General features: G+C 47.6%; 1 protein-coding gene across 1 annotated transcript; it reads right to left on the bottom strand.

The window, feature by feature from the left end:
- Positions 1-14,153: 14,153 nt before the first annotated feature.
- On the bottom strand, positions 14,154-15,050 carry LOC138352119 (uncharacterized). Its single transcript, XM_069304378.1, has one exon. The coding sequence runs from the start codon at positions 15,048-15,050 to the stop codon at positions 14,154-14,156; it is 897 nt and encodes a 298-aa protein (XP_069160479.1).
- Between the last annotated feature and the right edge of the window lie 10,980 nt (positions 15,051-26,030).

Raw genomic sequence — 26,030 nt, 5'->3', positions numbered from 1 at the left:
AACTACCTAATAGGAAGGAGCCAGAGAGTTATGATAAGGGGTGAGAAGTTGGACTGGCGACCAGTAACGAGCGGAGTACCTCAAGGATTGGTGGTGGGACCAATTCTATTTCTAATAGAATTGTTAACGACATGTTTACAGGAGTAGAATCCTACATGTCGATGTTCGTGGATAAGGCAAAAGTTGATGAGAAGAGTTGTGACAGATGAGGATTGTAGGATCCTCCAAGAGGACTTCAATAGGTTGCAGAGATGGTCAGAGAAATGGCTACTGGAGTTCAACATGAGCAAATGTAAAGTTTTGGAAATGGGACTTGGTGATAGGAGACCAAAGAGACAGTACACAATGAAGGGGAACTGCCTACTTGTGACGACGTGAGAAAAAGACCTGGGCGTGGACGTAGCACCTAATCTAACTCCTGAGGCACATATAAATAGGATATCGACAGCAGTGTACTCTACACTGGCAAAAGTTAGAACACCATTCAGAAACCTAAGTGAGAAGGCCTTTAGGGTACTTTACACTGCCTACGTGTGGCCAGTCTTGGAGTATGCCGCCTCATCATCGAGTCCCCACCTGAAAAAATACATAAGGAAACTGGAAAAGGTGCAGAAGTTTACAAAAAAAACTCGTCCCAGCCTTACGAGTGATGGGGTATGAAGAGCGCCTGAAGGAGCTGAACCTTATTTTACTAGAAAAAAGAAGGGAGAGGGGGGATATGATAGGAACATATAAAATACTTGGGGGGATTGACAGAGTTAAAACAGATGAAATGTCCACACAGAATAGTAACAGAACAAGGAGACATGGGTGGAAACTGGAAGCTCAGACGAGTCACAGAGATATTAGGAAGTTTTTGTTTAGCATGACAGTAGTAGAAAAATGGGATGCACTTAAGGAGCAAGTTGTGGCAGCAAACTTTATTTATAATTTTATAACTAGGTATGATAGGAAAATGGGATCGGAGTCATTGCTGTAAACAACCGATGGCTCGAAAGGCGGGATCCAAGAGTCAGTGCTCGATCCTGCAGGCACAAATAGGTGAGTACAAATAGGTGGGTACATACTCACACAAACATACACACACACACACACACACACACACACACACACACACACACACACACACACACACACACACACACACACACACACACACACACACACACTGTGTGTGTGTGTGTGTCTCCTCCACACACTGTGTGTGTACACATACAGTATGTGTTCCTCCACATACTGTGGAGGAACTTCCGGAATAACAGAACACCAGAAAGCAGAGAGAGATACCAGAGAACCAGGAATGAGTATGTCAGGGTGAGAAGAGAAGCAGAGAAAAGTTTTGAAAATGATATAGCAAACAAAGCCAAGACCGAACCAAAGCTACTCCACAGTCACATCAGAAGGAAAACAACAGTGAAAGAACAGGTAGTGAAACTTAGAACACGCGAGGACAGGTATACAGAGAATGACAAAGAGGTGTGTGATGAACTCAACAAGAGGTTCCAAGAGGTCTTCACAACAGAACAAGGTGAGATCACTGTGCTAGGAGAAAGGGAAGTAAACCAGGCGGCCTTGGAAGAGTTTGAAATTACGAGAGAGGAGGTCAAGAGACACCTGCTGGACCTGGATGTTAGAAAGGCTGTTGGTCCAGACGGGATCTCGCCATGGGTACTGAAAGAGTGTGCAGAGGCACTTTGCTTGCCACTCTCCATAGTGTATAGTAGGTCACTGGAGACGGGAGACCTACCAGAAATATGGAAGACGGTGAATGTGGTCCCAATATACAAAAAGGGCGACAGGCAAGAGGCACTGAACTACAGGCCAGTGTCCTTAACTTGTATTCCATGCAAGGTGATGGAGAGGATCGTGAGAAAAAACTTGGTAGCACATCTGGAGAGAAGGGACTTCGTGACAAATTGACAACATGGGTTCAGGGAGGGTAAATCTTGCCTAACTGGCTTAATAGAATTCTATGACCAGGTAACACAGATTAAACAAGAAAGAGAGGGCTGGGCGGACTGCATTTTCTTGAATTGTCGGAAAGCCTTTGACACAGTACCGCATAAGAGGCTGGTACATAAGCTGGAGAGACAGGCAGGTGTAGATGGTAAGGTGCTCCAGTGGATAAGGGAGTACCTAAGCAATAGGAAGCAGAGAGTTACGGTGAGGGGTGAGACCTCCGATTGGCGTGAAGTCACCAGTGGAGTCCCACAGGGCTCTGTACTCGGTCCTATCTTGTTTCTGATATATGTAAATGATCTCCCGGAGGGTATAGATTCATTTCTCTCAATGTTTGCGGACGATGCCAAAATTATGAGAAGGATTAAGACAGAAGAGGACTGTTTGAGGCTTCAAGAAGACCTAGACAAACTGCAGGAATGGTCGAACAAGTGGTTATTAGAGTTTAACCCAACCAAATGTAATATAATGAAGATAGGTGCAGGGAGCAGGAGGCCAAATAAAAGGTATTATCTGGGAGAGGAAATTCTTCAGGAGTCAGAGAAAGAAAAAGACTTGGGAGTTGATATCACGCCAGACCTGTCTCCTGCAGCACATATCAAGAGGATAACATCAGCGGCATATGCCAGGCTGGCCAACATACGAACGGCATTCAGAAATTTGTGTAAAGAATCATTCAGAACTTTGTATACCACATATGTCAGGCCAATCCTGGAGTATGCAGCCCCAGCATGGAGTCCATATCTAGTCAAGGATAAGACTAAACTGGAAAAGGTTCAAAGATTTGCCACCAGACTAGTACCCGAGCTGAGAGGTATGAGCTACGAGGAGAGACTACGGGAATTAAACCTCACTTCGCTGGAAGACAGAAGAGTTAGGGGGGACATGATCACCACATTCAAGATTCTCAAGGGAATTGATAGGGTAGATAAAGACAGGCTATTTAACACAAGGGGCACACGCACAAGGGGACACAGGTGGAAACTGAGTGCCCAAATGAGCCACAGAGATATTAGAAAGAACTTTTTTAGTGTCAGAGTGGTTGACAAATGGAATGCATTAGGAAGTGATGTGGTGGAGGCTGACTCCATACACAGTTTCAAGTGTAGCTATGATAGAGCCCAATAGGCTCAGGAATCTGTACACCTGTTGATTGACGGTTGAGAGGCGGGACCAAAGAGCCAGAGCTCAACCCCCGCAAGCACAACTAGGTGAGTGCAACTAGGTGAGTACATATACACACACACACACACACACACACCGATGGCTGTGTGGACAGCACGCTGGGCACGTAATCCTGTGGCCCGGGTTTGATTCCTGGCGCCGGCGAGAAACAATAAGCAGAGTTTCTTTCAACCCGATCCCCCCGTTACCTAGCAGTAAATAGGTACCTGGAAGTTAGACAGTTGTTACGGAGCTGCTTCCTCTGTGTGTGTGTATGTGTGTGTGTGGGGGGGGGAATTGTTAGTAGTTAGTTACAGTTGATTGACTGTTGAGAGGCGGGCCGAAAGAGCAGAGCTCAACCCCCGCAAGCTGACCTAGGTGAATACAAGTAGCTGAAAAAACACACACAACCTCACTGTAAAACTGGAGATGCAGGCAGGAGTGAAAGGGAAGGTACTCCATTGGATAAGAGAGTTTCTAAGTAACTGAAGACAGCGAGTCACTGCGAGAGGGTGTGGTCTCAGATTGGCGAGGCATCACCAGTGGAGTCCCGCAGGGTTCAATCCTTGGACCTATACTGCTTCAGATGTATGTAAATGATCTCCCAGCATAGAATCTGGTATAGAATCGTTCCACTCATTGTTTGCTGATGAGGCAAAATTATGAGGAGGGTTAAAACAGAGGAAGATAGTAAGAGGCGACAAGATGACCTAGACAAATTGAATGAATGGTCCAACATATGGCTACGAAAGTTCATCCCGAGTAAATGTAAGGTAATGAAACTAGGTGGTGAAAACAGAAGGCCAGACACAGGATACAGAATAGGAGATGAAGAACTTCATAAAACGGACGGAGAGAAAGATCTAGGAGTTGATATTATACTAAACCTGTCTCCTGAAGCCCTACATAAAAAAACACATCTGCAGCATACGCGAGGCTGGCTAACATCAGAACAGCCTTCAGGAACCTGTGTAAGGAATCATTCAGAATCTTGTATACCGCATTTGTAGGACCAATTCTGGAGTATGCGGCCCCAGCATGGAGCCCGTACCTTGTCAAGCACAAGACAAAGCTGGAAAAAGTTCCGAGGTATGCCACTAGGCTAGTCCCAGAACAAAGAAGCATGAGTTACGAGGAAAGGCTGCGTGAAATGCACCTCACGACACTGGAAGACATAAGAGTTAGGGGAGACATGATCACGAGCTACAAAATTCCCAGATGAATTGACAGGGTAGATAACGATAAACTGTTTAGCACGGGTGGTACGCGAACAACGGGACACAGGTGGAGACTGAGTACCCAAATGAGCCCCAGGGACGTTAGAAAGAACTTTTTCAGTGTAAGAGTAGTAAAAACTTTAACAGTTGGAATGCATTAGGCAGTGATGTGGTGGAGGCTGACTCCATACACAGTTTCATATGTAGATATGATAGAGCCCAGTAGGCTCAGGAATCTGTACATCAGTTGATTGACGGTTGAGAGGCGGGACCAAAGAGCCAGAGCTCAAACCCCTCAAGCACAACTAGGTGAATACAACTAGGTAACTACTGCCTCAATCTCTGGACCACTTAAGTGGAACAGAGAGTGAAAATGACCGAGGCACGTCACCGCACACAGGGTCAGGTAAGAATCCCTGATTCTTTGAGCCTTCCTCCCTGGAAGGCTCCTTCCAGGGAGACCCTCGTTTGCAGAACTGCTGCAAAATAACCCAAGAGCCAAGGCTGCTTCAGAGGAAGCAGCTATGAAACCAGCTACATCCCAGAATGCTGCAAAGTGCACTACACAAATTCTGAAAAGAAAAAGATCTATTATAGTTGTAGAAGTGCAGGAACCGGAATGATTCAACCAGGAGGAGTGGAGAAGGAAGGACTGAGCAACAGTGACAAAGATCTTAGAGGGTCTGGATATGGGAGGGGCTAATGGCAACATAAAGAAGGTCTTCAGACTGGGCGGTTACAAGAAGGAAAGGAAATGACTGAAAAAGTTTTTGCTCAGGAACTAGGCAACAAAAGAGAAAATCCTGTCCGGGAAGAGCAAACTTCTCAGACTAGGAGAATACAAAAATGTTTTTCTGCAGAGGGACATGATGAGGGAAGGGAGAAAGAAGGCTGCAGGAGCAAGGAGACACAAGGGAACGGATGGGAATAGGGAAGCCCCAGGGCCCTGCTTAGTACCTCCAGTAACCTTAGAGGGGAGTAGGAATTCCAAAACCAGCAAACCAGTATCCCAGGGAGGAATGTAACAGAAGCCTCCCACCATCCCACCCCACGTTCATTCTTCCCCAATCAACTGCACAATCCCAAACAGTAGAGACCCTCTCCATACCATGCTCATCCCCTGCTTCCCGGCCCCAGGCTTCCCATATTCCCCCATGCCTTCCTTTTTCCCCAATCCAGGCCCTCCTTGTTCCCACACCCCATGCCCACCCCTATTTCCAGACCATGGCCTCCCCAGTTCCCCGACCCTAAGCTCTTCTTCCTCCCAAACCACCCATCCTAAAGGCTCCCCTCCCCTTCCCTCCTCAATTCCTGCCCTACCGCCCCCCCTACTCAAGACTCCCCTTCACTTCCTACCCAATGACCTCCCTCCCCTCCTTCCACTTGCCCCACCTGCTCCCCCATCTCATCCCATGCCCAAATTTACCCCCCAACTCCAGACCCCTCTCAGCTACACGACTGCAGACTCTCCTAGCTTCTCCATACCATATCTTCCCAGCCCCCTCACACCCCAGATCTTCTAGGTCCTTCTTCCTTGGTCCTAGCATCCTGGACACCCCTCGCCCCCCCTACCCCAGTGGAATCAATAGAAACTGAAGATGGAAAGAAGAGTCAGTTTCAAGGTAATGTACTCGAACATAGATGGGATTAAAAGCAAGGCAAGTAAACCTAGGGAAAGAACACAAGAAGGAAACTCAGATGTAATTGTACTCATTAAAAAAATCTCAGGATTCACAACGAATACATTCTTACCCCAGGACTTCACTGTAATCAGGAAAGAGAGGGAGGGGAAGAGGTGGAGAGACTATATTTACCGATAAGAAAGGAATGGAGTTTCGAGGAGATAGGTATGATGCCACAATGACAATGGGAGGACCAAGAGTAGAGGTAGCAGTGATATATAACCCTCCACCAAACTATAGAATACACAGGCAAGAGTATGACAGAAACAACAGGGCAGTTAACAGTATATTTGAGAGAGCAGTCACTACTGCCTGTTCAAATATCTGGTCATCATGGGGGTCTTCAGCCATAGAAGGATAGGCTGGGAAAACAAGGAACCGTATGGAGGTGTGGAAACATGGACAGCTAAACTGTTGGAAGTGGCAACAAGAAACTTTTCAAAGCACCATGTCAAGGGACCCACAAGAATGAGTGTCAGAGGTTGTACCTCTGGCTAGCTTACAAATGATTTATTGAAGAAGCAGATCGCCATTTTGATTTCAGGAAATTCAAGAGTGCATAGGAGTGCACGAAATTCAATCTTTATTAATACATCAGCTAGAAGGTCGCAATTGGGTGTCTTTGAAAAGCAGACACCCTCAGCTGTCCAAAAATCTAAGGGTGGCCAATGTGGCATTTCTGAGTAAATAGTTACAGCATTAGCATGATTTTTGGCATCTGGCTGCCCAGATATAGAGTCAGGGAGACAGATGGCAGGGAGCTATGAGTTTCTAACGTTTTTCCCAGCCTCAGGGTAAGCATCACTAGCAGGTGCTTCTCATTGGTCGAGGCACTAGACCAATGAGACCTCCTGCGCCTCCGAGATGCTACCACCTGACTGGCCGTCTCAAAAGATAAGGGGAGCGCCTTCCTGCCTAAAGAACCTCATTCTGACAAGCAAACTTGGACTGAGTAGACGTGGTATCCTAATTTTGGCCAATTTCTGGGTATTTTCCTGCCTATCGTAAAGTTCAGCAAACCCAAAGCATATCTATTCCCTCTACGTATTACCGTCCCAGAATCCGGTACTCGCTCTGCGCAAATAGGTACTATTTACGAAGATATTAAGAAGACTATCTCCACGCCACACGTGTTCGCCTGCAGATGCATCAGGACTGTAACAAAGTTATCCGTGTTCATCGGCGTTATTAAGAGCGACCCGTCACTATATCTCTAAGTAAACTGTGCACAGGGAATCTTGGAATACTGTTCGAAGTGTTCGAGCTAAAATTCTGAGTGAATTAATATAGAAATTGTGGACTGTGCAGTCCACCCCGTGTGCTTATCACGTGGTGCCCATCTCGTTCCACCAGTGTGCCTTCAGCAAAGCATGCTACTGAAATTCTCACCCCGTGTGCGCTCTAAACGCACCCCTGTCTCCTCCAGTTATCTTGGGAGGCAGGCGATTCTCGCCATTGTGGTCCGTGGCTCGCTGCCTCATCCGGGCGCACGCCACTTCCACCCCACCTCACCGCACTCTCACCAGTGTAGCCCCTATGCACAGGGATCTAACATGGGCTGCCTCTGTGGTGCTTGATCTACAATCAACAGCGGATTCATAGTGAATGTGAATGAATTTTGGAAGGGTTCCGGTATTATCAAAGTGAGTACTCAAATGAAAAACTTTCTGTATCACTCGACTGATGTGCATTATTTCCTTGTGCTGAATTAAGTCAGCCAGTTGGTCTGTTGTTTTTCGTAATCCCATCACGGAACACGTTCCATAGCCGAGGAAAGCACGATAGGAGAAGGGTAGCTACAGCTAATCTGTATGATAACTGTAAACTGACCTGAGTGTGATTGTAATCTTACACTTGGTTACACATTTGGTAATTGTGTGTTTTATATTATTTGTGTTTGATGTTTAATGTGGTTTAATTATAACCAGGTTCATAAACATATATACGGTTTATCTTATACCTAACTATACTTATATCGTTTAATTATACTATAATTATTAATTATAATCACTCCGTGCCTAACCTAACCAGTATTGTATTTCTTTTCTTTCGTTCCAGAAGACAATCTATATAAATAAAAATGGAAATGTTCGTTTGTTCAAAATCGCTAATCTCCGAAAGTTCTTCACCGATTGCTTTGAAATTTTCACACAACGTTCCATTCGCATAAGAGCAGGTTTTTATATACATACAATATAGATGTCACGTCTATGACCGGAAAAACATGCTTTTTCTGAAAAACTGTGTTTTTGCATATGTTTTTCATGTGAGGGAAATCTTCGAAACCTATTTACCGATTGCTTTGAAATTTTGACACGACGTTGTATTCGAATAGGCGCTTCTTTTTATATATCTACTATTTACATACCTCACCTTAGACAGGAAACAAACAGGCTTTTTTGAAAAACAGCGCCATCTGTTGGACGTAAGGGCAACACACACTTTAATCTCCGAAAGTTCTTCACCAATTGCTTTGAAATTTTGATACAATATTGCAATCGAATAGGCGCATCTTTTTACATACCTACTATATAGATGCCACACCTGTGACAGGTAAAAACATGCGTTTTTGAAAAACAGCGCCATCTGTTGCACATAATAGCAAAATGCACTATAATAAATATGTCACGAATTCCATTTCAATGTTTCCAATTGCATTGATAAATTTTATTTTCATAGATTTCAATTTATTTTATTTTTTATTGAATTATTTTGTGTGACATTGTGTTGGAATTGAGCTGTGTTGTTTATCATAACGTTTATTTCGTAAGTATAAGTATAGATGCCACACCTGTGACAGGTAAAACTGTGTTTCTTGAAAAACAGTGACATCTGTTGCTTGTAACAGCAACACACATGTTATATGAAATATGTTACAATTCCATTTCAATGTTTCTGATTGTATTGATAAATTGAATTTTCAAAGATTTTGATTTATTTTCATTTTTATTAAATTATTTTTTTGTGAATTGCGTTGGAAAAAAGCTGTGTTGTTTACCATACCATTCATTTCGTGAGTATAGTTTTTTTTCACATTTTCATTTAATTTTTTAACAGTTTTTCTTATATTTCAGTGATTGGAACATCAGATCACTTGATGTTCCCAATTTTCTGATGGTATGCGGTGCTGAGCCACAGCAACGCGTGGCCGGGTACTGCTAGTCTATATAAATAAAAATGTAAATGTTCGTTTGTTCAAAATCGCTAATCTCCGAAAGTTCTTCAACGATTGCTTTGAAATTTTCACACAACGTTCCATTCACATCTGAGCGGATTTTTATATACATACTTTATAGATGTCACGTCTGTGATGGAAAAAAAACAAGCTTTTTTTGAAACACTGTGTTTTTCATGCGAGGGAACACTTCGAAACCACTGTACCGATTTCTTTGTAATTTTGACACAATGTTGCATTAGAATAATCGAGTGTTTTTATATACCTACTATATACATGCCTCAGCTGTGACACGAAAAAACATCCTTTTTGGAAAACAGCGCCATCTGTTGGACGTAAGAGCAACAAACGCTGTAATCTCCAAAAGTTCTTCACCGGTTGCGTTGAAATTTTAAAACAACGTTCCATTCGAATACTTGCGTATTTTTATATACCTGATATATAGATGACACACTAATGACAGGTTAAAACATGCTTTTTTGAAAAACAGAGCCATCTGACGCACATATTAGCAACACGCTATACTACATATGTTATGATTCTATTTCATTGTTTCCGATTTCATTGATAAATTTAATTTTCAAAGGATTTCGATTTATTTTCATTTTGATTTAATTATTTTGTGTGACATTGTGTTGGAATTGAGCTGTGTTGTTTACCATACTGATCATTTCGTGAGTATAGTTTATTTTGTTATTATTTCATTGATTTTCATTTCGTTTTTTAACTGTTTTTCTTATATATAAGTGATGGGAACATCAGATCATTTGATGTTCCCATTTTTCTGATGGGAACATTAGATCATTTGGGAATTCATTGGACGAGGGAGTGGGGAATGGTGGGACGGACGAGGGGACAGGGGGAGTTTGGGATGGTGGGGTCGAGGGGACAGGGGATAGGAGAATGGTGGGGAGGATAAAAGAACAAGGGAGTGGGGAATGGTGGGGAAGACGAGGGGATGAGGAAGGGGGGGATGGTAGGGAGAACGAGTGGACGGGGAAGTGGGAGAATGTGGGGAGGACGAGGGGATGGGAGTGGGAAATGGTTAGGAAGACGAGGGGACAGTGGAGTGGGGAATAGTGAGGAGGACAAGGACACGGTGGAGAGGTGGATGGTGGGGATTGGTAGGGAGGACGAGGGGACGCGGGACTGTTGAATGGTTGGGAGGATGAGGGTACGGGGAAGAGGGGAATTGTGGAGAGGACTTGGGGACAGGGGAAGGTGGCTGTGGCCGGGTACAGCTAGTCAGTGATAAAAAGTAAACGAGTGTTTACTCAGTTTTAATTGTGTTATTATTGTCATTATAATATATTGTGACTGTTGTTTTGTGTTGTTCAGTGTTGTGGTTAAGCTCTGTATTTTGTTACTGTATTGTGTTGGTCTATGTGACCGGCTGTTGTGTTGTTCTATGTGACCGGCTGTTGTGTTGGTCTATGTGACCGGCTGTTGTGTTGGTCTATGTGACCGGCTGTTGTGTTGATCTATGTGACCGGCTGTTGTGTTGATCTATGTGACCGGCTGTTGTGTTGATCTATGTGACCGGCTGTTGTGTTGGTCTATGTGACCGGCTGTTGTGTTGATCTATGTGACCGGCTGTTGTGTTGATCTATGTGACCGGCTGTTGTGTTGGTCTATGTGGCCGGCTGTTGTGTTGATCTATGTGACCGGCTGTTGTGTTGGTCTATGTGACCGGCTGTTGTGTTGGTCTATGTGACCGGCTGTTGTGTTGGTCTATGTGACCGGCTGTTGTGTTGGTCTATGTGACCGGCTGTTGTGTTGATCTATGTGACTGGGTGTTGTGTTGATCTATGTGGCCGGCTGTTGTGTTGGTCTATGTGACCGGCTGTTGTGTTGGTCTATGTGACCGGCTGTTGTGTTGTTCTATGTGGCCGGCTGTTGTGTTGATCTATGTGACCGGCTGTTGTGTTGATTTGTGTTCATTTAAGTAAAGTCAGGGTCATTGTAATTAGTGTAATTTATTACCGTCATTAGTAGTGCGAGGTAATTAGCAACGTGTTGATTAATTGATGTTCGTCAAGCGATCTCAATGATCAGCTGAGTGTTAACGTAATTCTTTGTGAGTTAATTGATTGTCAGATTGACAGTAATTAGAGCGGTTACTCAGTGATTGCTAATTACCCGGTGTTTATTGATTCACTTCGTTAAGCCTTGTTTGGTTGCTTGACTGTCTGCTGTGACAGATGGTAATTAACGTAAATTACCTTGCTTTTGTTTGACTGTCCAAGAGACAGCATTTAACGTAATCAGTTTTGCTAATTAACGTAAATGTATTGTGACTTGTTTTGACTGAAATTGCTTAGATCAATTGCCATCTGTTGTAATTGTCATAGTGTTGTAACGTAATAGATTGCTTTGACTGCCGTCCTGAGAGACGAGCCTTAACGTAATTAACTGAGTGTTGTATGGAGGACTGTCTCTGTGACAGGTCTGTCTCGTGTTTTAATTGTTGGTGTTATTATATTGTTTTGCCGCAGTCGCTACGAACTGCTACTTGCGTCTGGGTGCTCGCCCACTGTTACAGCATAGTTCATGTTGTTGCCTCGAGCGGTCTGAACCAAAAGTTCGATTATACCGGCTTGTATAGTGTAGACAGCGCCACTACGGACTTTAACGTAACGTTTGCTGTTGTTGCCTTGTATTATTATTATTAAGTTTTTATGAAAGTTATTGGTTGAACTACAAGTGCCTTTCCATTCACACCTTCTAAGACCCTTTTTCCTCATTTAATAACTCAGCCTTACGCTTGAAAATGACCCCATATTTTGCTCTGGATACTTGGACTCGAGCCAATTTCATAGTCACACTCCCAACAAATTTGGCGTGAGAGTCCCCCTAGAGCTACTCTGACAACTGCCCTCAGCAGTTAAAAAGCTCCACAACCCAGTGGATCATACAGTACCATGGATTTGGACTCTGGTGGAGGCTCTACGCCACCAACGTCAGTCTTAAAGTAATAAGGTCTCATTACAGCATCTATTTGTTGTCATTGCGGTCCTTTCTTATTGAGGTCACTTATATTAGTGCCATCCTCCGTAGACAGTAATCTCACAATGAGAGGCAATGATGAACCAGCGAGAGACTACTTCACTCTAAATGATTCCGACATAAGGGAAATCGGTTTCGAAGCCCCCGTAGGAATGATCGATCACAGTGTACTGATGTAGGGGCATATTGGCGAAGAAGAGTTGATGTACTCAATGAAGGGCCCAGAAAACAAAAGGCCTACATTCCGAAAGGGAAACTATGAGGAGATAAGAAAATTCATAACAGATATAACTTGGGAAACAAAAATCAGAGGAAAGACGACCCAAGACATGATGGACTACATCACACAGAAGTGCAAGGAGGTAGCAGACAAGTTCGTCCCAGTCCAAAATGAAAACAAATTAAATGCAGACGACAAACCCATGGTTTAATCAAAGATGTAAGCTAGCCTAGCAATTAAGTACAAAGGAGTGGAGAAACTATATAAATAATAGGCCACTAGAGAGCAGAGAAAGATACCACAGTGCCAGGAATGAATACGTCAGGGTGAGAAGAGAGGCAGAACGGCATTATGAAAATGACATAGCAAGCAAGGCAAAGACTTATTCATAATTACTGCACAGCCACATCTGGAGAAAAACAACAGTGAAGGAACAGGGAATGAAACTGAGGATGGGGGGTAGACAGATTCACTACAAACGACAGGGAAGTACACGAGGAACTCAATGGAAGAGGAACCCAGGAGGACCTCACAGTAGAGCAAGGAGATGTTCCAGAGATAAGAGAGGGAACAGATAACCAGGCCCTGCTAGAGGAGTTTGGGATTACCAGTGGGGAGGTAAGGAAGCTTTTGCTAGAGTTTGATGTGACAAAGGCTGTGGACCCAGATGGAATCTCACCATGGATACTAAAGGAAGGAGTAGAAGCCCTGTGCCTGCCACTCTCCATGGTGTATAACAAATCACTGGTAACAGGTGAACTGTCAAAAATTAGAAAGGCGGCTAATGAGTCCCGATATTCAACAAAGGTGATAGACAGGAGGCACTGAACTACAGGCCAGCGTATCTTACTTGTATACCATGAAAGATGATGGAGAGGATTGTGCAAAAAAGCTAGTGGAACATCCGTGATGATAAGAACTTTGTAACACAACAACAGCATGGGTTTGTGAATTGCAAATCATGCCTCAGGATTAACTGAATTCTATGACCAGGCAACAAAAATCAGGCAAGAAAGAGAGGGCTGGGCAGACTGCAAATTTTTCGAATGCCAGAAATCCTTTGACAGAGTACCACATAAGAGAGTAGTGCAAAAGCTGGAGATGCAGGAAGGATTTACTTATTTACTTATTGCTAGTTTATTTCGTTTTTTTCTAACTGCTCTGTTAAATGAGTTTAAGGGAAGATACTCCACTGGATAAGGGTGTATCAGAAGCAACAGAAGACAGCGAATCACTGAGAGGGAAGAGATCTCGGAGTGCCGAGGCGTCACAAGTGGAGTCCCACGCGGATCAGTCCTTGGGCCAATACTGTTTCTGAGATATGTAAATGATCTCTTACAGGGAATATATTATTTCCTCTGAATGTTTGCTAATGATGCAAAAATTATGAGAAGGATTAAGCCAGAGGAAGATAGTATGAGGCTACAAAATGACCTAGACAAACTAAAAGAATGGTCCAACAAATGGCTATTAAAGTTCAACCAGAGTAAACACTGGCTGGATGTAAACATTGTCGCTTATTTGCTTGCCGACACAACCGAGAGGAAACACATAATGCCACATTGTGCTGAAGTGGATCTTCGTCAACACTGCTACGCTCTGCGGGAAACACACCATCACAACAACTGAATATTTCCCTCTCAAGGAAAAATCGACATCATTATGGAAGGAAAAGTTATCGCATTACTTTGCATGATTTTGAAGCATTGTGAAGAAAGTAATGCACGCCTTTACACCTTAAGCGTAAACACCTCACACTCAAGTGTAAATACCTCAAACTCAAGCGTAAACATCTCACACTCAAGCATAAACACCTCATACTCAAGTGTAAACACCTCACACTCAAGCATAAACACCTCAGACTCAAGTGTAAACACCTCACACTCAAGTGTAAACACCTCACACTCAAGCACAAACACCTCACACTCAAGCATAAACACCGCACACTCAAGTGTAAACACCTCACACTCAAGCACAAACACCTCACACTCAAGCATAAACACCGCACACTCAAGTGTAAACACCTCACACTCAAGTGTAAACACCTCACACTCAAGCACAAACACCTCACACTCAAGCATAAACACCTCACACTCAAGCATAAACACTTCACACTCAAGTGTAAACACCTCACACTCAAGCACAAACACCTCACACTCAAGCATAAACACCTCACACTCAAGCATAAACACCTCACACTCAAGCATAAACACCTCACACTCAGGTATAAACACCGCACACTCAAGTCTAAACACCTCACACTCAAGTGTAAACACCTCACACTCAAGCACAAACACCTCACACTCAAGCATAAACACCTCACACTCAAGCATAAACACCTCACACTCAAGTGTAAACACCTCACACTCAAGTGTAAACATCTCACACTCAAGTGTAAACACCTCACACTCAAGCATAAACACCGCATACTCAAGCATAAACACCTCACACTCAAGTGTAAACACCTCACACTCAAGTCTAAACACCTCACACTCAAGTGTAAACACCTCACACTCAAGCACAAACACCTCACACTCAAGCATAAACACCTCACACTCAAGTGTAAACACCTCACACTCAAGCATAAACACCTCACGCTCAAGTGTAAACACCTCACACTCAAGCATAAACGCCACACACTCAAGCATAAACACCTGTACTAGTCCCCCCCCCCTCTACCACATCATCCCAGCCCTCTCACACCCCAGATCCGCCAGGTCCTCCTAGGTCCTCCCACCCCGGACATCCCTTGCCCCCCAACTCTAGTGGAATCAACATAACCTCGGAATGGACAGAGGAGAGTCAGCTTCAATGTAATGTATTCTGACATAGATAGGATTACAAACAAGGCAAGTGAACTTAGGGAAAGAGCACAGGAAGTATATTCAGATGTAATTGGACTCACAAAAACAAAACTCTTAGGAATCATAACGAAGGCGGTGTTTCCCCAGAACAATACTGTAATTAGCAAAGAGAGGGAAGGAAGGGGAGAGGGCAGAGTGGTTCTTCTGATGAGAAAGGAATGGAGTTTCGAGGAGATAGTTATTCCGAGCTACGAGGGGTTCAGAGACTTCATAACAGGCACCATGACGATGGGAGGACCAAGAGTAGTAGTAGCAGTGATATATAACCCTCCACCAAATGAAAGAACATGCAGGCAAAAGTATGACAGAAACAACATGACAGTTAACACTATAATTGAGGGAGCAACTGCTGCTGCCTATAGAAATCGATCCCATCTGCTCATCATGGGGGACTTTAATCACGGAAGGATAGACTGGGAGAACAAGGAACCACATGAAGGTGAGGAAACATGGAGAGTGAAACTCTTGGAGATGGCAACAAGAAGCATTTTAAGTCAGCATATCAAGGGTCCCACGAGAATGTGAGGCAACGATGAACCAGCAAAACTCGACCTAGTAATCACTCTGAACGATTCAGACATATGGGAAATGGGTCTCAAAGCCCCCGTGGGTATGAGTGATAACAGTGTACTGTTGTTTGAGTATCTGGTCGAAGAAGGGCTAATGTATTGAAAGTAGGGACCAGAAAGCAAGAGGCCGGCATTCCGGAAGGGAAACTATGAGGCGATAAGAAAATTCCTAATTTATATTGCTTAGAGGAAAAACGGCTCAAAACATGATGGACTACATCACACAGAAGTGTAAGGAGGCAGCAGACAAGTTTGTCCCAGTCAAGAAGGTAAAAAATGAATTGCAGATGAGAAACCTATGGTTTAATCAGAGATGTAAGCTGGTAAAGCAACTAAGTAAAAGGGCGCTGAGAAACTATAGAACCAAAAGAACACTAGAGATCAGAGAAAGATTCCAGAGCGCCAGAAATAAACATGTCAGGGGACGGTAGGCAGGGAAACAATATGAAAATGACATAGCGAGCAAGGCAAAGACTCAACCCAACCTCCTGCATAGCCACATCAGGAGGAAAACAACAGTAAAGGAACAGGTAATGAAACTGAGGATAGGAACAGAAAGATTCACTACAAACGACAAGGAAGTGTGCGAGGAACTCATTAAGAATTTCCAGGAGGTCTTCATCTCAGAGCAAGGAGAAGTCCCAGAGATAAGAGAGGGAATGTCAAACCAGACACAACTATAGTAGTTTGTGATTATCAGTGGGGAGGTGAGGGGGCATATGCTAGATTTGGATGTGACAAAGGCTATAGGGCCGAATGGAATCTCACCATGGATTCTAAAGGAAGAAGCAGAAGCTCTGTGCCTGCCACTCTCCATGACTTACAACAAATCACTTGTGACAAATGAACTGCCAAAAATTTAGAAGACTGCCAATGTAGTCCCAATATACAAGAAGGGTGATAGGCAAGAGGCACTGAACTACAGGCCAGTGTCCCTAACTTGCATTCCATGCAAGATGATGGAGAAGATTGTGCAAAAAAGCTAGTAGAACATCTGGAGCAAAAGAACTTTGTAACACAACATCAGCATGGGTTCAAGGGATGGCAAATCATGCCTAAAAGGTTTAATTCAATCTATGACCTGGCAACAAAAATTAGGCAAGAGAGAGTGGTCTGGGCAGACTGCATATTTCTGGACTGCCAGAAAGCCTTTGACACAGTACCACACAAGAGACTAGTGCACAAGCTGGAGATGCAACCCGGAGTGAAAAGGAAGGTACTCCACTGGATTAGGGAGTACCTAAGCAACAGGACACAGCGAGTCACTGTGAGGAGTGAGGTCTTCGAGTGGCGAGGAGTCACCGGTGGAGTCCAACAGGGATCAGTCCTTGGACCTATACTGTTTCTGATATACGTAAATGATCTCCCAGAAGGAATAGACTAGTTCCAGTCAATGTTTGCCGATGATGCAAAAATTATGAGGAGGATCAAGACAAAGGAAGACAGTATGAGGCTTCAAGATAACCTAGACAAACTGAAGGAATGGTCCAACAAATGGCGACAAAAGTTCAACCCAAGTAAATGTAAGGTAATGAGACTAGGAGGTGGAAATAGGAGGCCAGACACTGGATACCGAATGGGAGATGAACTCCTTCACGAAACGGACAGAGAAAAAGATTTAGGAATTTACATCACTCCAAACCTGTCTCTTCAAAATAATAACATCAGCGGCCTATGCGATGCTGGCTAAGATCAGAACTGCTTTCAGAAACTTGTGTAAGGAATCCTTCAGAACCTTGTATACCACATATGTAATTCCAATCCATAAATATGTGGCCCCAGCATGGAGCCCGTTCCTTGTCAAGCACAAGACGAAGCTGGAAAAAGTTCAGAGGTATACCACTAGGGTAGTCCCAGAACTCAGAGGCATAAGTTATGAGGAAAGGCTGCATGAACTGCACCTTACGTCGCTGGAAGACAGAAGAGCTCGGGGAGACATGATCACCACATACCAAATTCTCAGGAGAATTGACAGGGTAGACAAGGATGGATTATTTAACATAGGTGGTACACGCTCAAGGGGACACAGGTGGAAGCTGAGAACCCATATAAGCCACAGAAACATTAGAAAGAACTTTTTCAGTGTCAGAGTAGTTAGTAAATGGAATGCACTAGGAAGTGATGTGGTGGAGGCTGACTCCATACACAATTGATAGAGCCCAATATGATCAGGAATATGTACACCAGTTGACTGACAGTTGAGAGGCGGGACCAAAGAGCCAAAGCTCAACCCCCGCAAGCACAATCAGGTGAGTATCTTGAGGTTATCTTGAGATGATTTCGGGGCTTTTTGATGTCCCCGCGGCCCGGTCCTCGACCAGGCCTCCACCCCCAGGAAGCAGCCCGTGACAGCTGACTAACTCCCAGGTACCTATTTACTGCTCGGTAACAGGGGCATTCAGGGTGAAAGAAACTTTGCCCATTTGTTTCTGCCTCGTGCGGGAATCGAACCCGCGCCACAGAATTACGAGTCCTGCGCGCTATCCACCAGGCTACGAGGCCCCTGGGACCAGGCTACGAGGCCCCTGGGGCTCACACTCACACTCCTTACCTTAAGGTTATCTTGAGGTGCTTCCGGGGCTTAGCGTTCCCGCGGCCCGGTCGTCGACCAGGCCTCCTGGTTGCTGGACTGGTCAACGAGGGTGTTGGGCGCGGCTGCTCGCAGCCTGACGTATGAATCGCAGCCTGGTTGATCAGGTATTCTACCTGATGTTCAATATACATGATACTCTAACGTAAACACGTCACACTCAAGCGTAAACACGTCACACACAGCCGTAAACACCTCATATTCAAGTATAAACACCTCACGCTCAAGCGTAAACACCTCACACTCAAGCGTCTTCACCTCACACTCAAGCGTAAACACGTTACACTCAAGAACAATCACCTCACACTCATGAGTAAACACCGCACACTCAAGCATCTACACCTTACACTCAAACGTAAACACCGCACACTCAAATGTCTACATCTCACACTCAAGCGTCTATACCTTACACTCAAGCGTAAACACCTTACACTCAAGAATAATCGCCTTACACTCAAGCGTAAACAAGAGCGTCTCCTAGAGTCTCCTTGAGCAGGACTTTACCCCTTACCTTGAGGTGCTTCCGGGGCTTAGCGTCCCCGCGGCCCGGTCGTCGACAAGGCCTCCTGGTTGCTGGACTGATCAACCAGGCTGTTGGACGCGGCTGCTCGCAGCATGACGTATGAGTCACAGCCTAACTGTTAACTAACCTAACGAACCCCGGACTGTTGAATGGTACAGTGACCACCACCAGTGTCTCACCCACTCCACCCCGTCCCCTCACCCACTCCACCCCGTCCCCTCACCCACTCCACCCCATCCCCTCACCCACTCCACCCCGTCCCCTCACCCACTCCACCCCGTCCCCTCACCCACTCCACCCCGTTCCCTCACCCACTCCATCCCGTCCCCTCACCCACTCCACCCCGTCCCCTCACCCACTCCACCCCGTCCCCTCACCCACTCCACCCCGTCCCCTCACCCACTCCACCCCGTCCCCTCAGCCACTCCACCCCGTCCCCTCACCCACTCCACCCCGTCCCCTCACCCACTCCACCCCGTCCCCTCACCCACTCCACCCCGTCCCCTCAGCCACTCCACCCCGTCCCCTCACCCACTCCACCCCGTCCCCTCACCCACTCCACCCCGTCCCCTCACCCACTCCACCCCGTCCCCTCACCCACTCCACCCCGTCCCCTCACCCACTCCACCCCGTCCCCTCACCCACTCCACCCCGTCCACTCACCCACTCCACCCCGTCCCCTCAGCCACTCCACCCCGTCCCCTCAGCCACTCCACCCCGTCCCCTCACCCACTCCACCCCGTCCCCTCACCCACTCCACCCCGTCCCCTCACCCACTCCACCCCGTCCACTCACCCACTCCACCCCGTCCACTCACCCACTCCACCCCGTCCACTCACCCACTCCACCCCGTCCCCTCAGCCACTCCACCCCGTCCCCTCACCCACTCCACCCCGTCCCCTCACCCACTCCACCCCGTCCACTCACCCACTCCACCCCGTCCACTCACCCACTCCACCCCGTCCACTCACCCACTCCACCCCGTCCCCTCACCCACTCCACCCCGTCCCCTCACCCACTCCACCCCGTCCACTCACCCACTCCACCCCGTCCACTCACCCACTCCACCCCGTCCCCTCACCCACTCCACCCCGTCCCCTCACCAACTCCACCCCGTCCCCTCACCCACTCCACCCCGTCCCCTCACCCACTCCACCCCGTCCCCTCACCCACTCCACCCCGTCCACTCACCCTTCCACCCCATTCACTCTCCCTTCCACCCCATCCACTCTCCCTTCCACCCCATCCACTCACCCTTCCACCCCATCCACTCTCCCTTCCACCCCATCCATTCTCCCTTCCACCCCATCCTCTCACCCTTCCACCCCATCCACTCTCCCTTCCACCCCATCCAATCACCCTTCCACCCCATCCAATCACCCTTCCACCCCATCCACTCTCCCTTCCACCCCATCCAATCAACCTTGAACACCACCACTCACCCTTCCACCCCATCCACTCACCCTTCCATCCCGTCCACTCAAACCTCCTTTCAGTAACACCTGTGGGCAATGGAGGGAAGGTACAGGTGTGTGTGTGTGTGTGTGTGTGTGTGTGTGTGTGTGTGTGTGTGTGTGTGTGTGTGTGTGTGTGTGTGTGTGCGTGCGTGCGTGCGTGCGTGCGTGCGTGCGTGCGTGCGTGCGTGCGTGTGTGTGTGTGTGTGTGTGTGTGTGTGTGTGTGTGTGTGTACTCACCTAGTTGTACTCACCTAGTTGTGCTTGCGGGGGTTGAGCTCTGGCTCTTTGGTCCCGCCTCTCAACTGTCAATCAACAGGTGTACAGGTTCCTGAGCCTATTGGGCTCTATCATATCTACACTTGAAACTGTGTATGGAGTCAGCCTCCACCACATTGCTTCCTAATGCATTCCATTTGTCAACCACTCTGACACTAAAAAAGTTCTTTCTAATATCTCTGTGGCTCATTTGGGCACTCAGTTTCCACCTGTGTCCCCTAGTGCGTGTGCCCCTTGTGTTAAACAGCCTGTCTTTATCAACCCTGTCAATTCCCTTGAGGATCTTGAATGTGGTGATCATGTCCCCCCTAACTCTTCTGTCTTCCAACGAAGTGAGGTTTAATTCCCGTAGTCTCTCCTCGTAGCTCATTCCTCTCAGCTCGGATACTAGTCTGGTGGCAAACCTTTGAACCTTTTCCATTTTAGTCTTATGCTTGACTAGATATAGACTCCATGCTGGTGCCGCATACTCCAGGATTGGTCTGACATATGTGGTATATAATGTTCTGAAAGATTCCTTACACAAGTTTCTAGAGGCCGTTCTTATGTTAGCCAACCTGGCATATGCTGCTGCTGTTATCCTCTTGATGTGAGCATCAGGGGACAGGTCTGGCGTGATATCAACCCCCAGGTCTTTCTCTCTCTCGGACTCTTGAAGTATTTCATCTCCCAAGTGATACCTTGTATCTGGTCTCCTGCTTCCTACCCCTATCTTCATTACATTACATTTGCTTGGATTAAACTCTAACAGCCATTTGTTCGACCATTCCTGCAGCTTGTCCAGGTCTTCTTGAAGCCTCAAGCTGTCCTCCTCTGTCTTAATCCTTCTCATAATTTTGGCGTCGTCAGCAAACATTGAGAGGAATGAGTCTATACCCTCTGGGGTATAGAGCCCTGTGGGACTCCACTGCTGACTTCACGCCAGTCTGAGGTCTCACCCCTCACTATAACTCTCTGCTTCCTATTGCTTAGGTACTCCCTTATCCACTGGAGCGCCCTACCAGTTACTCCTGCCTGTTTCTCTAGCTTATGCATCAACCTTTTGTGGGGTACTGTGTCAGAGGCTTTCCGACAGTCCAAAAAAATGCAGTCCGCCCACCCTTCTCTTTCTTGTTTAATCTTTGTCACCTGATCGTAGAATTCTATCAATCCTGTAAGGCAAGATTTACCCTCCCTGAACCCATGTTGATGGGTTGTCACGAAGTCTCTTCTCTCCAGATGTGTTACTAGGTTTTTTCTCACAATCTTCTCCATCACCTTGCATGGTATACAAGTTAAGGACACTGGCCTGTAGTTCAGTGCCTCTTGTCTGTCACCCTTTTTGTATATTGGTACTACATTGTGTGTGTGTGTGTGTGTGTGTGTGTGTGTGTGTGTGTGTGTGTGTGTGTGTGTGTGTGTGTGTGTGTGTGTGTGTGTGTGTGTGTGTGTGTGTGTGTGTGTGTGTGTGTGTGTGTGCGTGTGTGTGTGTGTGTGTGTGTGTGTGTGTGTGTGTGTGTGTGTGCGTGTGTGTGTGTGTGCGTTTGTTTAAGAACTTGGTTCCCTGCCACCAAGTTACGTGATGACCTAAGTTGCGTGATAAGCTGAGTTACGTGGTAAGCTAAGTTACGTGATAAGCTAAGTTACGTGATAAGCTAAGTTACGTGATAAGCTGAGTTACGTGATAAGCTAAGTTACGTGATAAGGTAAGTTACGTGATAAGCTAAGTTACGTGATAAGCTAAGTTACGTGATAAGCTGAGTTACGTGATAAGCTAAGTTACGTGATAAGCTAAGTTACGTGATAAGGTTAGTTACGTGATAAGCTAAGTTACGTGATAAGCTAAGTTACGTGATAATATGTGATTGTTACCTAATGTTGTTAATAAATAAAGGCTCTTCTTATTGATGCATATAACTGACTCATGAAATAACTAGGCCGCAAGGAGCCGGACTTCAACTTAGCTAAGGACTTAGCTAAGGAAGGGGAAAGGAGGGAGGGAGGGAGAGTGAGAGTGAGTGAGAGTGAGTGAGTGAGAGTGAGTTAGAGTGAGTGAGTGAGAGTGAGTGAGTGAGAGTGAGTGAGTGAGTGAGTGAGTGAGTGAGTGAGTGAGTGAGTGAGTGAGTGAGTGAGTGAGTGAGTGAGTGAGTGAGTGAGTGTGAGAGAGAGAGAGAGAGAGAGAGAGAGAGAGAGAGAGAGAGAGAGAGAGAGAGAGAGAGAGAGAGAGAGAGAGAGAGAGAGAGAGAGAGAGGGAGGCAGGGAGAGAGAGGGAGAGAGAGAAAGAGAGAGAGGGAGAGGGAGAGGGAGAGGGAGAGGGAGAGGGAGAGAGGGAGAGGGAGAGGGAGATGGAGTGGGAGAGGGAGAGGGAGAGGGAGAGGGAGAGAGGGAGAGGGAGAGGGAGAGGGAGAGGGAGAGAGAGAGAGGGAGAGGGAGAGAGGGAGAGGGAGAGAGAGAGAGAGAGAGAGAGAGAGAGAGGGGGGGGGGAGGGGGAGTTGAAGGGACTTTAAAAAATTTGTGACTGCCATGAATGTTTCATGGCTCTGTGTTGAGACCTTGTAAATGGACTCCAGCTGTGGTGACTGTCTTTGGTGTCTTATTCCCTCCCTCCCTCCCTCCTTCACCTGTACCTCACCCCTACATCCCTCCTTCACCTGTACCTCACCCCTCCCTCCCTCCTTCACCTGTACCTCACCCCTCCCTCCCTCACCTGTACCTCACCCCTCCCTTCTTCACCTGTACCTCACCCCTCCCTCCCTCCTTCACCTGTACCTCACACCTCCCTCCCTCCTTCACCTGTCCCTCGCCCCTCCCTACTTCACCTGTACCTCACCCCTCCCTCCTTCACCTGTACCTCACCCCTCCCTTCTTCACCTGTACCTCACCCCTCCCTCCCTCCTTCACCTGTACCTCACACCTCCCTCCCTCCTTCACCTGTCCCTCGCCCCTCCCTCCTTCACCTGTACCTCACCCCTCCCTCCCTCACCTGTACCTCACCCCTCCCTTCTTCACCTGTACCTCACCCCTCCCTCCCTCCTTGACCTGTACCTCACACCTCCCTCCCTCCTTCACCTGTCCCTCGCCCCTCCCTACTTCACCTGTACCTCACCCCTCCCTCCTTCACCTGTACCTCACCCCTCCCTTCTTCACCTGTACCTCACCCCTCCCTCCCTCCTTCACCTGTACCTCACACCTCCCTCCCTCCTTCACCTGTCCCTCGCCCCTCCCTCCTTCACCTGTACCTCACCCCTCCCTCCCTCACCTGTACCTCACCCCTCCCTTCTTCACCTGTACCTCACCCCTCCCTCCCTCCTTGACCTGTACCTCACACCTCCCTCCCTCCTTCACCTGTCCCTCGCCCCTCCCTACTTCACCTGTACCTCACCCCTCCCTCCCTCACCTGTACCTCACCCCTCCCTCCCTCCTTCACCTGTACCTCACCCCTCCCTCCCTCCTTCACCTGTACCTCACCCCTCCCTCCCTCCTTCACCTGTCCCTCGCCCCTCCCTACTTCACCTGTACCTCACCCCTCCCTCCTTCACCTGTACCTCACCCCTCCCTCCCTCCTTCACCTGTACCTCACCCCTCCCTCCCTCCTTCACCTGTCCCTCGCCCCTCCCTACTTCACCTGTACCTCACCCCTCCCTCCTTCACCTGTACCTCACCCCTCCCTCCCTCCTTCACCTGTACCTCACCCCTCCCTCCCTCCTTCACCTGTCCCTCGCCCCTCCCTACTTCACCTGTACCTCACCCCTCCCTCCTTCACCTGTACCTCACCCCTCCCTCCCTCCTTCACCTGTACCTCACCCCTCCCTCCCTCCTTCACCTGTCCCTCGCCCCTCCCTACTTCACCTGTACCTCACCCCTCCCTCCTTCACCTGTACCTCACCCCTCCCTCCCTCCTTCACCTGTACCTCACCCCTCCCTCCCTCCTTCACCTGTACCTCACCCCTCCCTCCTTCACCTGTACCTCACCCCTCCCTCCTTCACCTGTACCTCACCCCTCCCTCCCTCCTTCACCTGTACCTCACCCCTACCTCCTTCACCTGTACCTCACCCCTCCCTCCCTCCTTCACCTGTACCTCACCCCTCCCTCCTTCACCTGTACCTCACCCCTCCCTCCTTCACCTGTACCTCACCCCTCCCTCCCTCCTTCACCTGTACCTCACCCCTCCCTCCTTCACCTGTACCTCACCCCTCCCTCCCTCCCTCCTTCACCTGTACCTCACCCCTCCCTCCTTCACCTGTACCTCACCCCTCCCTCCCTCCTTCACCTGTACCTCACCCCACCCTCCCTCCTTCACCTGTCCCTCGCCCCTCCCTACTTCACCTGTACCTCACCCCTCCCTCCTTCAGCTGTACCTCACCTCTCCGTCCCTCCTTCACCTGTACCTCACCCCTCCCTCCCTCCTTCACCTGTCCCTCGCCCCTCCCTACTTCACCTGTACCTCACCCCTCCCTCCTTCACCTGTACCTCACCCCTCCCTCCTTCACCTGTACCTCACCCCTCCCTCCCTCCTTCACCTGTACCTCACCCCTCCCTCCTTCACCTGTACCTCACCCCTCCCTCCCTCCTTCACCTGTACCTCACCCCTCCCTCCCTCCTTCACCTGTCCCTCGCCCCTCCCTCCTTCACCTGTACCTCACCCCTCCCTCCTTCACCTGTACCTCACCCCTCCCTCCTTCACCTGTACCTCGCCCCTCCCTCCCTCTTTCACCTGTACCTCACCCCTCCCTCCTTCACCTGTACCTCGCCCCTCCCTCCCTCTTTCACCTGTACCTCACCCCTCCCTCCTTCACCTGTACCTCGCCCCTCCCTCCCTCTTTCACCTGTACCTCGCCCCTCCCTCCTTCACCTGTACCTCACCCCTCCCTCCCTCCCTCACCTGTACCTCGCCCCTCTCTCTCCTAGACACTCTACCAGCTTCCTTATCGTTAATATTCTCTCAAAAGTTGCGTATTTGTAATTGTTTTTGTTCTACATCAAAGGTGTCGTGGATTCATTCAGATATAAATCTGAATGATTCCACGACATTCCTTCTTATCTATCTCACCCTTTTCTTCTCCGTCTTCTCTCCCCTCATCTCTCTTTCTCCCACTCTCTCAACTGCTGTCTATGTCTCTCTCTCTCTCTCTCTCTCTCTCTCTCTCTCTCTCTCTCTCTCTCTCTCTCTCTCTCTCTCTCTCTCTCTCTCTCTCTCTCTATCTCTCTCTCTCTCTCTCTCTCTCTCTCTCTCTCTCTCTCTCTCTCTCTCTCTCTCTCTCTCTCTCTCTCTCTCTCTCTCACACGCATACACACACACACACACACACACACACACACACACACACACACACACACACACACACACA

Source organism: Procambarus clarkii, chromosome 52, assembly GCF_040958095.1.
Source record: "Procambarus clarkii isolate CNS0578487 chromosome 52, FALCON_Pclarkii_2.0, whole genome shotgun sequence".
NCBI lineage: Eukaryota > Metazoa > Arthropoda > Malacostraca > Decapoda > Cambaridae > Procambarus > Procambarus clarkii.
This window is presented reverse-complemented; position numbering and strand designations above follow the sequence as displayed.

What these genes read in the sequence shown, in the direction of transcription:
- LOC138352119 (XM_069304378.1), bottom strand. Translation starts at nt 15,050, where the DNA reads ATGCTTGAGTGTGAGGTGTTTACACTTGAGCGTGAGGTGTTTATGCTT.